At 40.0% G+C, this 16348-nt stretch overlaps 1 protein-coding gene across 2 annotated transcripts in view; it reads left to right on the forward strand.

Moving 5' to 3' along the window:
- Positions 1 to 11608: 11608 nt before the first annotated feature.
- LOC146462613 (putative methylcrotonoyl-CoA carboxylase beta chain, mitochondrial) overlaps positions 11609 to 16348 on the forward strand; it is a 45838-nt gene continuing 41098 nt past the window's right edge. Inside the window, exons 1-2 of one of the 2 annotated variants that reach the window (XM_085085339.1) lie at positions 11609 to 12747; positions 15967 to 16122. In XM_085085339.1, the coding sequence (XP_084941465.1) occupies positions 16096 to 16122 (27 nt within the window). In that variant the 5' untranslated portion in view covers positions 11609 to 12747; positions 15967 to 16095. Of the gene's footprint in view, positions 12748 to 15702; positions 16123 to 16348 lie in introns of those variants that run through there. The other variant, XM_085085338.1, reaches the window with a different exon arrangement.

Raw genomic sequence — 16348 nt, forward strand, 5'->3', positions numbered from 1 at the left:
GCATAGTCCACTTGCTTTACTATCCTTAAGTAAACAAGATGCCTGCTATACTGGCATTACGCGTGATGCTGGGGCTGATTCATTTATTCCAACTGTATGCTTCGCCGATTGATAAAACTATCCTTGCTAATGGAATAGTTTGAGTCACGACGATCGCTTTACGTTATTTACCTTGTGTTACGCGACTCAGACTATTACCGGAAATGTGTGAAATTCCATTACGATAATGTAAGCTTTTCAATGACCTCTTTTTAGTCTCGCGTCGTGGTCTAAGACTGTCAAACAAAGCACGATTCCTTCGCCAGGAACTCACCGATTTCCACCGTTTTAAATGTCGGGTGCTTCTTAAAAGTTATTCTTTCGATTCACCGCTTCAAAATGGTGAAATTTCCGTTTGAAAACGGCACACTTGAGTCCAGAACATGTTAACAATATGGCGCGACAATTTAATCCGTCCTTAATAAATATATCAAATGATGCGTTGACGTCACACCGGTAGGGTTGAGTGGGGCCCCTCCCTCGCGATTAAAGCGACAAGAATGGATGTTGATTGGCCTGCTGTTGTTGAAGACAATCAGAACATTACATCCCGAGTAGGAGAGGGGAGAGTTTAATGAATAAACAAGATGCCTGCTATACTGGCATTACGCGTGATGCTGGGGCTGATTCATTTATTCCAACTGTATGCTTCGCCGATTGATAAAACTATCCTTGCTAATGGAATAGTTTGAGTCACGACGATCGCGTTACGTTGTTTTCCGTGTGTTACGCGACTCAGACTATCAGCGGAAATTTGTCAAATTCCATTACGATAATGTAAGGTTCTCAATGACCTCTTTTCTGTCTCGCGTCGTGGCCTAAGACTGTCAAACAAAGCACGATTCCTTCACTAAGAACTCACCAATTTCCACCGTTTTACGTGTCGGGTGCTTCTTAGAAGTTATTCTTTCGATTTACCGCTTCAAAATGGTGAAATTTCCCTTTGAAAACGGCACACTTGAGTCCAGAACATGTTAAAACAATATGGCGCGACTTAATCCGTCTTTAATAAATATATCAAATGATGCATTGACGTCACACAGGTAAGGGTGAGTGGGTCCCCTCCCTCGCGATATAAGCGACAAGAATGGATTTTGATTGGCCTGCTGTTGTTGAAGACAATCAGAACAATACATCCCGAGTAGGAGAGGGGAGAGTTTAATGAATAAATTACTGTACCGATTTGTAGCTACGAGGAAGAAAAAAAAAAAAAAGAAATCGACCCGTTTTTAGACACGGTATGCCCCCTAAGGGCATCCCGCGTAATTAATGTACCGATTTGTGACTACGAGGAAGAAAAAAAAAAAAAAAAGAAATCGACCCGTTTTTAGACACGGTATGCCCCTTCAGGGCATCCCGCGTAATAAGTGACTGTTCGTGGTCTATCGTAACATTTTTTTGATCCGTGTATCACTGGCTCAGTTTAAAAGTAGAAAACACATACGAAATTTTAACGTAACCATTACGTACGTATAACACATTATAAAAAACATTTTACACATTGTAAAAGCTTGCTGTAAGTTAAAGATATCTGTGATATTTAGATAGAAGATAAAGTAATAAATTACCTTTTTACTTCTTCACATGCAGTCCATTGCGAGTCCAATATTCAGTCTTCATGCTATATAAAGTGAACATATACGACTGTGAAAACCGGGATCTCTCTAAAAAAATGTATCTGAGAACGCTGTAAAGAGGAGATATTGATGACGTCACGTTTCTAAACTTGTATTATACGAAGCGATTACTAACGACGATTCCTAGTGCAAAACCGCGTCAATTTTGAAAATTACACGTAGCAATTGGTAACGATGATTTTGAACGCAACAATTTTGTTGCGCGAAAGGTTGATGCTGCGTTAACAGCACGTTGCAACTTTAAGAAGCTGCATCAAAAACTCGCAACGCACTGGCAGAGCAAAACTTGCGCTGAAAATTGCCCACTTATCCATTTTGCATGGCATCAACTTTCCGCCCAGCAATGCGGCACTAAAACTTGTGGTTGCAGAAAAAAAAGTTTAATGAACAAAACAACGCTCTTCACGTGCATTACACATTTTGGTACATTTCTTTTCCGTCCTGTGCAAAATAACAACGTGAAATGGTCAAATTTAAAGATTCATCGACAAAATGAACAAGTCATGTGATAGTTGATTTTAATTAAAATTTCCTTTCTTCTTCTGAACTACAACACCGCCTGGCTACAGTACTGTTCAGAAAGCTACAAATTGAGCGCGTTGCAATAATCGCGAGGTGATGTAGTTCAGAGGACGGAAATTTCATTTTCGTTCGTATTGATGGTTTGCATGTGACGTCATGGCGGCCATGTTGGTGGACAGGAACAATGAGACTTTTCTCCTCTGGCAGTTACCTGCCATTTTTATGCAAACTTTGTGAACAAATTTTCTTATGTTTTGTCCACCAACGTGGCGGCGATGGAAACCCCCTATACGTTGTCGTCACGGTTGCTGAAAATTCCCAATAATTTCCTCGGCGATTGTCGGAAATTTTAGGAACATATTCAAAATCAATGGTATGAGCCATTGACAATCCACGGAAACCTTGAGTATGGAAAATGGTCGGGAATTTTCTAAAAGCCTGGCCGGTTGTTGCGAAAAACGTGAGGCAGAACGTTTTGGTCGAAAAAGGTTAATTTGCTACCATTGGCTTATTAGTGCAAATTTAACGCCTTGCACGAGCTCTACTTTAGAGCTCCGCTAATTATTGGCATTTTAAGCTGTAAAATGGAAGAACGACAAAACTTTTTTTGTCCCCAGCTAGTTAAGTTGTTTTTTGCTTGTTTGTTTTTGTTTTCATTTTCCTCAAAAGTTTTACTCTCCAAAGAAGACGGCAAAAATAAATCGCAAAATTGCGCAGGAATTTGACCCAAAAACAAGCACGTGCACGTTCTGCACGTGCAAAATAGAAACTGGTGAAAATTTTGCAATGCTTCTGCCAAACACCAGTTAAAAACATCAGAATTTAACTAAAACTCTCTAAATGGAACCCAATTTCTTTTGCTGTTATCGCTCTTGTATCGTTTTAGGGCGTTGTTAATTTTTAAGCCAAAGGAAAGTGTTAATTCATTCAATAGGCGTGACGCTAGAAACCTTGTCAAAAACATTGGTCTCGCCGCACACAAGTTTAAACATTTACATGCGAAACTTTTCACGAACAACTGTAGTTTCTTTAAGATAAATACCTAGACCGTAGAATTAAAGAACGAGAGTCGTTGTACCTTTAACATCCATGTAGTTTCTTCGACTTTCGTATGCTAAAACTCTCTCACTCTCGAACGCTCCCATCTGGTGCGAACTGTCTGAAATTTTCACGCTAAGTTTCATTTAACCTAAACCCTAATGTACTTTCCTGTAGTATTGCTTGAAAACGAACTGTCGAGAAATTAGCCTCTTCTCGTCCGTCTCCAATGTACAGAGTTTTCACGGGCGCCATTTTGGAGGTACAAAACAAGAAAATGATTTTCCTTTGGGAAATAAATCTAATTTTTATGTAAATATCTTTTTATTGTTTTGTACCTCCAACATGGCCGTCGCAAAACTCTGTGTTTTACGATGATGGCACATCGGGAACCGGACGAACTCCGCGTGAAAATATGTAGAAAAGTTAAAGTTTAACTCTCTTCAAAACCTTTGTTAACGGTACAATAAGGCCGCCACATCAGCACACCAGGCCCCGGTTGTTCAAAGAGCGGATAATGCTGGCCAATACAGAGATAAAGCGCTATCCAGCGGATAAAATGTACTCCAACCAATAATTATATATTTTATCCGCTGAATAAAGTTATTCGCTCTTTGAACAAGTGGGGCCTGATGGCAAATCGACGGGGGTCAATCCTACCTTATTTCTGTAGCTTTTTGCTTTAATACTTCGGTGGCCACCGTTTTATATTCCATGCAATGTTGTATTAAGTAGCTCCCCTTTGGAGGACTGGGACGAGGCGACGCTGAAAGTTCGGATTTTCCGATCATGCGCCGAGACTTGACGATGCTTAGGGCGCTTTTTTCTGGAATAGAAATTCATCAGGTTCATTTGGACTATTCTGTTTTTGGAAAGAACTACAGTACACTCAGAATAAAGGAACTGCGTTCTTATGGAAAGCTTTTTTTTTTTTTGCTTAATGGAATAGGCAGACTTGTGTTCTTTCAAGAAATAGTCATTCCTTAATAAGGACGGTGCCTACTTTTGTTACTGCGCATACGTTCTGCGCATCTTAAGATACTCAGGTTTCCTATGGGTGGTGCCTACTAACACAGGAATATTTTTGCGCGGTTTAAAACTATGTGGAGAAAGCAGAAATTAGCAAGTGATTTTGGTATCCAAAAAGAAAATTGGGGGGGAACCATGCATTTTTCATAGATAATAAAGCTTCAATATGGAAAAAACGTCATACATTGCTCTGTACTTTACTGCTTTTCAGAATAATTGTTGCTTATTTATCTCTAAAAAATGCGTCGTTACCGCCCAATTTTTCTTTTTGTATTTCAATAGCCCTTGTTAAGATCTGCTTTTCCCCCATAGTCATAAACCGCGCAAAAATAATTCGGTATTAGTAGGCACCGTCCTGAACCGCAATAAGAATAGCCAGAATTATTTCAAAAGAATGTGTGCTGCCTATTTTACATTCACCATTGGCTTATTAGGAACGAGCCAATGAGAAGCGTCCGATATTTGACACTTTCTTAGCTGTGACGTAAGAAAAGGCCTCTGATCGTTATAAGAAGAAATCTTATGCATGCTGATTCCTTTCTCTGCATTTCGAGAGTTGCTGCATCCAAAAACCACACATTTTCCAACCATTTTCTCTGTTTACAATGGAAGCATTACAGCGAATCTTCGGATATTTTTGCACGATGTCCTTTTCTTACGTCACGCTCCATATTTGGACACATTTGGCCGAGTGGGGGCCTAATGCGAACGATAGGTGAAAATATCGACAAGACTGCCTTCACTTCTAGCGCTCGTAAAAAAAAAGGATTCAATATTTCCCAAAAATCTTTTCGAAAATAAGTTCTTGAAAGATATGGAAATCTACCAAAAGAAAACAAATTGAAGGGTTAGGGGCACTTAAAGAGTATTTTGTTTTAAGCTCAGATTCGCTCTATTGCTTGCGTTGTGATGATAATATGTTGTCTCAAACCAAATGACCCACACTTTACTACGAAATAAACTCAAATTCGCTATATTGCTTGCACTGAAACTCAGATTCGCTTCATTGCTCGCATTTTCATGTTAATATGTTGTCTCATTCGCCATGCGAACTCGAATATATCTTATTACTTTGTGGTTTTCATGGCTCCAAGCGAGCTTCACTTCTAATTGCTTTAAATTTGTTTATGATGTTTTTCGTTCCAGACGAAATTAACTACTATTAATGTCACTTTAGGCGACAAAAAAGGAAAATGTTTTATTTGACTCCATACAGTTTTTTCTTCATTTGTCTTTCGTTCGGTGAGCCTTTGATCACATCCTTTCTACATTTCTTTAAAGTTCCTCAGTTTTTGTGAATTGGTCTCTTGTTTCTTACCAAACCACCTGTCATTTTTTCTTCATTTTCCATTACGAGTGAGACTTCACCTGCAAGATCAATAATGTTTTTCCATATTGCTCTATTTTTAGGCCGGCACTTACGTATTGTCCATATCGTTATCGAGTTCTTTTTACTGCAATTTTCGCCAGTTTTCCGTGGCTTGAAATATATTTCGGCATTTTTATTTATTTATTATTTGGTTGGTACACAAAATTCGCACGCTCGACTTGCCATTCCCCTTACATAGTTCCGGTTTAAATTTTGAAATTTGTCGACTTGCATTCTCACATCTAGACAAGATGTAACGAAGAAATTCCCAAATTTTGCTAGTTTTCACCTGCTCTAGAAAGTAAAGGTTTTTCATTAGAGTTTGAGCGTGATGAAATCCTAAATTATGAAACTTTTAAACGAAAGTTATGGAGCACTAGGTGAATAATATTTTCTCCTGGTGCTGTTTATTATGCTGTACAAGGTGGCTCTAACGTTTGAGTCTGTGAACGAAATCCTAAAGTGTTACCACTCAAATGAAAGCTACTGAGCAGTACTTTCCTGTGGTGCTGTGTTTGTCAAAATTTTTGAGATTCATATTTAAGGGTTTATTTTTCCAATTTTTTTTTTTCAACAGAAGTACGGTATTGGGAACTAAGGTTTCGCAAAACAGTTGTTAAATTTCGACCAGCTACCTTTGAAACCAAGAAAATTTCAAGTAAATTTTTGAGTGGAGAGGAACCACCGTTCGCTATTTAGTTTTCATAAACGCTTTCTTTACCAAGTCAAGGCGGCAGAACATGAATCCTATATCGATCCAGGCCAGCCTCACCAAAGACACTTCCCTTTAGTCTAAGCGAAGTAGCATGCTAACTTTTACAAAAACCGCACCTTTATTTTGGAAGGAGTGATGTGCTTAACTAAGTGTGGCGGACTTGGAACGTGAGCCCTTTGAAAGTGCTGTTTAGGTAGCTGACAGTCACTAATTGAGTAACTGTCATAACTCTTGCACATAAACCACTAAAAACCGTCTGCTAAACGGAGCAGCTGCATAAAAGGCGATCAAACATGAACCGAAGCTCCCCGTTGATAAACTCTAGCTCCAAAGCTTTCGGGGGATTAAGATGAATGCGTCAAATGCGACAGAAAACCAAACGCATGTCAGTACACCATTTTCCTGCCCATTGTTGGATAGATACTGGGGACAGTCTATAGGTGACATGGATACAGTTTACATCGTGAACTGTGCGATAAATGCCGTATTTTCATGCTTAGCTTTTGCTGCAAACACCCTGATCATGGTGACGATTTTGAGAACGCCGTCTCTCCGCTCACCGACGTTTTACTTCGTTTTCGGCCTGGCTGTTTCAGACTTTGGTGTTGGGCTACTAGCGCAACCCTTGTACGTCCTGCACAAGATAACCGGCTTGTACATGAACACCAAGCTTAACTGTGTAGCTGGGATCTCGTTCGTGCTGGTGTCTAATCAACTTGCTGGTGTGTCATGTTTGACTATGACCTTAATCAGCCTTGACCGCTTTTTGGCGCTGTTCTTGCACCTCAGGTACAACGAACTTATGACGCTTTTCAGAGTCAAAATCGCCCTGGTTTGCACGTGGATTTTAACCGCCTTTTCGAACATAGCATGGGTCTTAAACTTGCAAGTGTACTTGTTGCTAGCGGCTTCTGGTTTCTCGCTGTTTCTAATCATCACCCTTTTCTCGTATGTCATGATATTTTGCAACGTCCGAAAGCACCGCCATAAAATACAAGAACAGTCCATTGCCGTCTCAAATCTGAGAGCCACTTGTTCGCAGGACAACTCTACCCAAGACAACCCGACCTCAAGCAAAACCGCAAATCGCAGTAATCGAAAAAGGTTAGACTCGGTGGCTTACAAAAAGTCAGTCAAAAACATGTTCCTCGTGTATTTTGCGTTTCTGCTCTGTACGCTGCCGTTGATGTGCGTCCTAGGGTTGTCATCGATTCTCAGTCGCAACACAGCCGTGGAAACTGCGTTTAACTTCACACTGTCTCTGGTCTTTATAGAGTCCACAGTGAATCCGTTCCTTTGCTGTATTTTGATGAAAGATCTTCGCAAAGAAGTTTGGAAGACGTTGAGAAGAATGTCAGGACATCTAAGCCGGGCATGACTACCAAACGTATTGAACGCTTTGTCTGCCCTGGAGACAAACAAATTCAAAACTGGCAAAGCAATTCTCAGGTGTCATTTTGACAAAATTTAGAGAAGATAGACAAACAGCACCACAGGAAGAATTTGAAAAGTTTGAAACTGCATTACAATTCTCGGAGTCCAACTCTACTTGTTCAAGCCGTGAGAATTAAGAAAACGCATCGGTCGTAAAACCAACTGTTCTGAAGTCAAGGGCACTCCGGCCAATTTTAAGGGCGTCGGATCCAATTCAAGCGAAGGAAAGAATCAAATCCACATTGTGTTCGGTTTTTATGCCATTTACCAAGATCATAGTGAAGTGTATTACTGATTTTCTGTGGGCTGATTAACTGGGGAGTGCCATGATTTTTCCAGGTTTTTCTGAGCCTGAATTGCATTCTAAGCGAGTACTGAATTCGATGTTTAAAGTGGGTGTCAGGCAATTATTAGCGCGGAATTAGTGTTTTTGTTTTTTGATCTACAATCAAGGGAAAAATTTAGTCTGCGTTCGATTCGGACTTACCCCGGTACAAGAGCACAAAAGTTACTGAAACACGAAATACGTTGTATCTTAAAATTAGTTTGTCAGTAAGAATTATAGGACATCTCCTTTTCTCGGCAATGTCTCATGCATTAGCCCGAGTTTTTCGTTCACTTATCGTCAAATGCCAAACTGGTATACCTTGTCCTATTTCTAGTATTAAGAGCGGCTTTCCACAAATATCGACCGAAATCAACTTTTGGTGGCTCAAGTCAAAGAATCGATTTAGCTCATATTTTGCTCATAGGTAGGCCTTAGTAAGAAACAAAAGGGGCTGTAGTTAGTTTTTCCAAATACGGCCTCCTTACGCGTGAACAAGCGAAAAACGATTTTCAGTTCAGTTGAGTTCAAAATTCGCTTCCGGTCGGGCGGAATTTTCCTTAACTTTGGCCGGCCGCGTATCAATCCACAGCCAGTCACTGAGTCATGTAATAACATCTATTCTATTCTCTATCGCTACGCTCAGCCGAATAGAAATCATTTCTAATGTAAGTGGAATGAGTAATGAACACAACAGTGGTGGAGGGAGCCGCCAGTAATTATCGTTTATTACAATAGTACATTGCCAAGATACAAGCACAGTCCATATAAAATATACAATTACAAAACAAAATATACATGCTGAACAGTTCAATAACAAAAAGTACAACTCAGCGAAACATTTTCGAAGTAGGATATAGAAAAAATGTCTAGACAAGGCTAGAACTTTACTCAGAATGATAACTAGTAACAACTATATACGGAAAAAATTAGCCTCGAGAAAAACTGGTCGGCGTCAAGTGGTGTGATATGCGCAAGGAGTGGTTTATAAAGGCGCATGAAGCCCCTAATGGGAATAGAAACAATACAACCAAATTAACAACCAAAAGAAATACATTTCTATTCTCTATCGCTACGCTCAGCCGAATAGAAATCATTTCTAATGTAAGTGGAATGAGTAATGAACACAACAGTAGTGGAGGGAGCCGCCAGTAATTATCAAGATAGACAAAGCGAATGGGAGGAAAAAAGTAAAAAGAAACAACAAAAATAAACTAGAGTCCAATGTTCAGGTAAACTAAGAGTTGATGTTGGATATCTTCCCTACAGTAAATATCCTTAGCATTCTCAGACTTCCAACGACCATGCTTCTTAATAACACGATCCGGTAAATCATTATTGGCAGCGGCAGTCGCACCCCCAATCCTAAGGGAATGGAGGCCATAAAGCCTCATATCTAAACCTATAGCTTTAAACTTATTAATAAATAACTCCCTAGCCCTAGAATACGAGAGATTTGAACCATCTCGAAGGGCATAACGCCCATCCTTGCGTTTGTACAGGGAACGAAAAACAAATTGAGTAGAATTTAAATTGTCACCACTAAGCTTGGCATAACGAGACAACATTCCAAATGGGCAAGTAGGATTACCAGTCCTAGCAATTACTCTAGTAGCGCCAGACCCATATTGATCAGACTTGCTCCTTGGGATGAAAAGGGAAAAATAAGTATCACTGAAAACAACATCACACCATTTAATATTAGCAAGCTCATTAAAACGCAAAAAACCAGCAAAGGCAACAAGGCAAATACAAACGTCGCGGATATCAAGCAAACTAGCATCTACACCCGCAAACTTCAAAACGAGAGCATACAAATGCTCAGGACAAATAGGAAGTCTCTTCTTGGAAGAGACAGAGTTAGCGGCAAGACGCTCACAGCCTTCCAAAATAGCTTTAACAAAACCACTATTGCAAGGGTTGCGAACAGCACACGAACTATGGAAAATATTAATGCTGTAAAAAGTAGAAACAATGGTAGAAAACGAATAACCGGACTGGAGTAAACTAATGAGATAAAGTGCAAAATGATTATCCGAAGCAGGAGAATATTCCACTTCAGGAAACTTGGCAGCCCATGCCTTCCATTTTCGAAAATGCGTGTGATATCCTTTCACAGTCGATGGTGCCCTGCTCGCCACGAGAAAAACAGAAACCAACACAGACAAAGGCTTCAAAGCTTGAATACCAGCCGCACCATCAGTAATGGAAACTTGTAAAGAAAAACAAAAGGAGAAAAAATCAAACGGCATAAAATAGAAAACAAAATAATAATCAGGAAATCACGAGAAAACAGTACCCGTGACAAAAACAACAAGGAAAGAAAATACCACCATAAGGCGGAATGTCCATAAACAAGCCAAAAGGCTATGAAGCATAACGCACGAGTAGGCGCTAAGAAGCGCAGCAAACAGACAAAACAAAATATGACAACAATGTATAAACATGACGCTATGAAGCGTGCAAAATATCTTGCAATGGAGCAAACTACGGCAATTACATATAACGCCATGAGGCGTAAGAAACCAAAAGTGCAACGCTATGAAAAGCGCCCAAAAGAAATATAACTAACGCTATGAAGCGTACAAAAAACTGAAATACCGCTATGAAGCTCACAGGCAAAAAACTAAATCAAAAAGAACAAGCAGACCCATCGAGACGAAGAGCCAAAACCGCAGATTTAAACCTCAGAGGGCAAAAAATTGTGTTGTGGCCCTCACGAGCGGGAGCAAAAACAAAAGAAGGGTCGGGAAACTCAAGGACTTGAATAACGGATGCCCTTAAACCACCCATGGGAAAAACTATTGGCCAAAAAACTGCAGAAGGCCAGCAAGGGATAATCATAACACCACGGGCCTTGCAAACCTCCAAATGAAAGATAGCGCGACTAATAAGATACACAGGTGGGACTATCCAATTATTGTCACCCGCCCAACTAACACTGAAAGCATCGACACCTTCAGTGCCTGGGCACCAAAATTTAGAATAGAACCTGGCGCACTTAGCCGAAACTGGGGTAGCAAACCTATCAACTGTAAATGGACCGAAAAGAGCAGAAAGATGCCCAAAAAAGACTTTAGAAACACTCCAATCGTCATAATCAATAACCCTACTCATGGAGTCAGCATATACGTTAAGCGTCCTGGGAACCCATAAGAAATCGATCGTAACATTGTTAACAGCACAAAACTGGAAAATATCCAAAGCCTGACGCTGAAGCCTAAGGGACGTACTACCTTTGGTAGCTATAATAGAAGCATTTCTACTGTCAGTATACAATTTGACAACTTTACCCTGGATAAGCGGCTTGAATGACCTAAGCGCGTAAAGAATGGCGAGTAACTCCCTTCCATTACTGTCAAGAGACGATTCCATGGAGGAAAAAGCATTGTAAAACAAATCAAACTCCTCCTTGTCGACGAACAGGGCATGTCCCCCACAGGCAAAATCGCTGGCATCAGTACCAATAATACAAACGGACTGAGTATACCCAAATAACTTCTTACAATTTAACTTAGGACAGTTAACCAGCCAAAAAGAAATTTCGTCAACGCATTGTAAATAATGCTGAAAACGGCTCAAATCAAGGGGGGTATCCCACGCATCGCGAAGCGAAACTGCACTCTGCAAAAATCTAGACATAATAAGAGACACGTTACCCACACAAGGTGAAAGCGAAATAATTTTGCCGACAATGGAGGCAACAAAACGAGGAGTGACGTAGGGTAATTTACCCTTAAATGCACTTAAGGCAGCTAACAGGCGGTCAATACGAGGTTGGGGAATGGACTAGTTTTCGTAACTAATGTCCGTTTGCTTCCATACTTTCGCACGCAGAATAAATACTCAGAAACGGGCACATTATATTCGAAGACCAACAAAGTTAAATCATTCGTCACTTAATATTGTTGACACAATGTTCTGTTTTAGTTCTTTTTCGTTTCTCTCCAGAAAGAAGTTCTTTCCTCTCTATCAGGTGTGGGACTTAATGAACAAACGTACCGACCAAATTTGACGGCCGAAGTAGCAATAAGGACATGCTACGGCTCCTACAGTTGGTATTTCTGTGTCTACCTTCTCTCCTATTTATCCAGGAATACCGTAAACTACCGCGGCTTATAAGCCCTGGGGCCCGACGGTTTCTCGAAACTCCCGGTAACTTACCGGCCCGATAAGTGTCTTTGGTGATAAATGTTTCTCAACAGCTAAGCCCAAATCGTCATTGTCTTGGTGTTTTCTGGCGTTGAAAACATGGCCCTCGTTCCCTACATCTTGAAAACCATAACATGACTTGTGCTGGTCAATATTCTTTGTACAGGACACACTCAGGACAGCAGAGTTACCATCTCACTGGACCTTGTTCTGTCTCTGCGAGTAAACGAACATGGCCCACCAACTATCGACTTAAAAGAACAGCAAACTTCCATGCTCGACGTTTTTTTTACAGTTCCTGACTGTTTCTCTGGTGTAATAATAATTCAATTTATTCATAGGTCCAAAACTCAGGGTCCCAATGGGGTTTAGGGCTCCAGGGCTCCGGCCTTAAAAATTGCAGGGCTCCAAGGCGAAAATTTCAGGGCTCTAGGGCTCCACATCATACGCTTTAGGGCTTCGGGCTCCACTCTGGTCTACAATCTTGGTATGTAAAAATTCTATTTTTAGCGCTAAATTAAATAAGCAAATAAAAAAGTCAGCTATTCCGATCAATTTTTTAAACCCAAGTAGCCAGTTATATTATCTCTTATTATTTAAAAGTGGATTAAATATTAAACTTGTTTAAATGGGGTTGACAACTCCGCTGTGTGCCCATTGTGTTGATAAAAGCTTTTATAGTTTTGCTTTAACAAGCATGTCTTTAAGCGACTTGCCTTTTCTATAAGACATCAAGGGAGATTCCTTGTATATCTCTCTTAGTAGCGGCTGGGGTTTTGTATTAAATGCCATTTGTCCATTAGGATATTTTTCAAACGTGGCAGTGATGGTTGAAATTGTGTCACAAAGGGTAGAATCAGATTTTCTTGTGCGCTTTCTTTGTGTAAGAGCGTTCTTTCTCTCTGCGAAGTTAACTTCGAAGAGGATTTTGTCCATCAGGTTACTAGGATAACCTCTCGATGCCAGGCGTGTTTTAATTTTTTTTAATGTTTTCCTCAAACACTACTTTAGAAGAGTTTGTCCTCAGCAGCTTAAGGGCTTCTCCTTTAACGAAGCCTTTTTTGACGCCTGCTGGGTGGTAGTTTGTAGTTTGTGTACTGAAATGTTTCAGTAGGTTTGTAATGTGTGCGCATGTCGAGAATAGATTCTTTCTCGAATCTCTCTCCCTTATAGACTGTTGTATCCAAGAATGTTGTTTGTAATTGTGAGACTTCAGCGGTAAACTTTATGGTAGGGTGGTAAGAATTTGCTTGCTCAATGAAATGTTCTATTTCTTCTTTGTTTGTATTGTATCCCACAAGCAATATACAGCGTCAACGAACCTTTTCCACGTTAGTGGTTTGTTAACGCTCTGCCTTAAGATCTCCTTTTCTATAGATGCCATAAAGATGTTGGCAACACAATAATATTCAGCCACAATGACGAATTGGACTCCGCATCAGAGCAAACGGATACTCTGGAATTTCCATCCATAAAAAGCAGCCGCAGTATATATTGGTCAGTAACGCTACCGAACTTTCGATCCAAAGAATTTTCTACTGCGAATGAAAAATGCTTCCGTTTAAAAATGTCGCTTCATTTTTTTCTAATAAGAAAAACTATTTGTACCCGTGACAGTCTGTCACGCCATCTTTTTTGCGCTTCGATCGCCAAATCTCAAGAAAATGCTGATAAATCTGAAACCTAGCGGGTCATTTATTTTCATTTACCCAGAGCTTTGTTTTGATATTATGATAAATAGGTATACAGTGAAGCCATAGAAAGTCATTATAGGGAAATCTAAGTTATAACCCATGGGTAAAATTGGCAATGTTTTAGTGCTAAAATGTGGTTGTTGAAAAGTTGCATTTATAGCATGTTCTTCTAAACCTATTTCGGACGTAAAAGTAACTTAGGTTTTAAATGTTTTCCCGTGAAACAGAAGAGGAAGACCTAATAAAGCAATAAATGTCATTTGAAGGTTAGTAACAGTCTGCGGATTGATACGCGAGCCGTCAAAAGTTAAGGAAAATTCCATCCCGCCGAAAGCGGAATTTGAACTCAACTGAGACAAAATCGTTTTTCGCATATTTACTCGAAAGGAAGCGGTAATTTGAAAAACTAACTACAGCTCAGTTTGTTTCTCGCTAGGGACTACCTATGAGAAAAATATGAACGAAATCGATTTTTTGACTTGTGCCACCAATTAGTTGATATTTGTGGAAAGCCGCAATTAAAAACTTACAAATTTTGGTCTTGCATTAATTTTATTTCCATTTCTTCACTGGAAAATGCATGTAACCTAGGCAAATATTCAATACGAAACACTTCGTCGTGTAATGGTATACTGCACTTGTTAAGTTAGCATATAGCCTTTTTGCAAATTACTTGTAAATCGTCTTCTAAGTCCGTTTCTTAATAACATGTTCATTTTGCTTTTTGACAGTTTTGAAATATCTTTTGTGTATACTATACATTGAAATGTAACTCTAACTAGTCACAGAAATAAACTTCGGAGAAAATTAATCCCGCATCGTCTACTCTTTGCAAAACATACAAGCATTGTCGCGTTTGTTTTTGATTATGAGGGTAATCCTCTCTATGGTAGACAACACAGCTGCGGGCTATTGCAACTTCAATCTATATGTTGTTGATCAGTCAAGTAAATTGGCAGCGTTAATTGAAAGGAAATGTCTTATTTAACATATTTAATTTCCCCAGACTCGCCACAGTTACCAGATGCAACCTGCCTCATTCCCAGTGTTTCGCTTGTTCTGCAGAAAAAACTCGCTCCCAGGCTCCTGGTTGCGCGTGCGCGTGCGCAAATAAAGTAAAATAATTTAGTTATTGTCAATAACATGGGGAGTGCTTGCGCAATCTCTCGAGCCAGAAACTCATGATAAAGTTCTTCGTAACAATAATCCAGATTATATTGGACTCTGGAAATGTTGGTTTTTGAGGAGAGAGGAAAACCGGAGTACCCGGAGAAAAACCTCTCGGAGCAAGGACGAGAACCAACAACAAACTCAACCCACATATGACGCCGAGTCCGGGAATCGAACCCGGGTCACATTGCTCTCACCGCTGCACCATCCCTGCTCCCTAATGCTACGGGGCCTTTTATTTCACCGCTTTGAATACTGGATGCATTTTACCATCTGCCCACACTAATCCGTTTTCATTTGCAAAGCGTTTTGTTTGAAGAAAAAAACCGCCCCCTTGATAGCTTTTCGCTTAAATAACGGATACTTAACGTGTTTGAGTTCTTAAAAGGCATCATTCATGGTTCGTTTTTGTTTTTTTAAACGCAACCTCGATGCTTGGTCGTTTTTTTACGCAAACTCGGTTCGCTTTACTTTTGAAAGGCACACTTTTTGCTTTTCGTTTTAATAACGCCTACTAGATTGGCTTTCGCTTTAAAAGCGCAAAAGTCGGCTACTTGATATGTCGTCATGTTTTGAAACGCACATTCAGTCAACTCTCTTTCTCTTTTAAAACGCAAAACTTGATGCGTTTTCTTTTCTAAAACGTACAGTTCCTCTTGGTGCGTTTTCATTTTCTAAACGCCGTTTGCTTGATGCGTTTTGGTTTTTAAAACCTACAATTTATTTGTTGTCGTTTCTTCGTTTTTATGAGCGATCCCACTCGCCCCGTTGACAAACTACTTACAGAAAACATAATCGAACTCCAACATAGTTTATCAACCAATAATGTTTTTGCTGTGTAGGGCGCGCATTTTGTGGAGTTATGTTGTCAGCGGAATATCCCTCTAGTGTTCCTACAAAACACTGCTCCCCAGTCCCTGGCCGGTTTATCATTGGAGGAGCGCGCATGCGTGATTAAGGATCAAGCCAAGATGATGACAGCGGTAGCTTGCGCTCAGGTATGTAATTAATCTATTTGGTGGAAAATTGACAGAGGAGAAGGACCCAAAAATATTAATACGATAGACAAAGCTTGAAACGCTGATAAACGCTATTAAGGTCTGTGCCTACTATTGTTACTGCGCATACGTTCTGCGCATCTCGAGACACTCGGGTTTCCTATGGATAGTGCTCACTAATACAGGGATATTTTTGCGCGGTTTAAAACTATGCAGAGAAAGCAGA

This window comes from Pavona decussata, unplaced genomic scaffold, assembly GCF_977016875.1.
Source record: "Pavona decussata unplaced genomic scaffold, jaPavDecu1.1 SCAFFOLD_186, whole genome shotgun sequence".
NCBI lineage: Eukaryota > Metazoa > Cnidaria > Anthozoa > Scleractinia > Agariciidae > Pavona > Pavona decussata.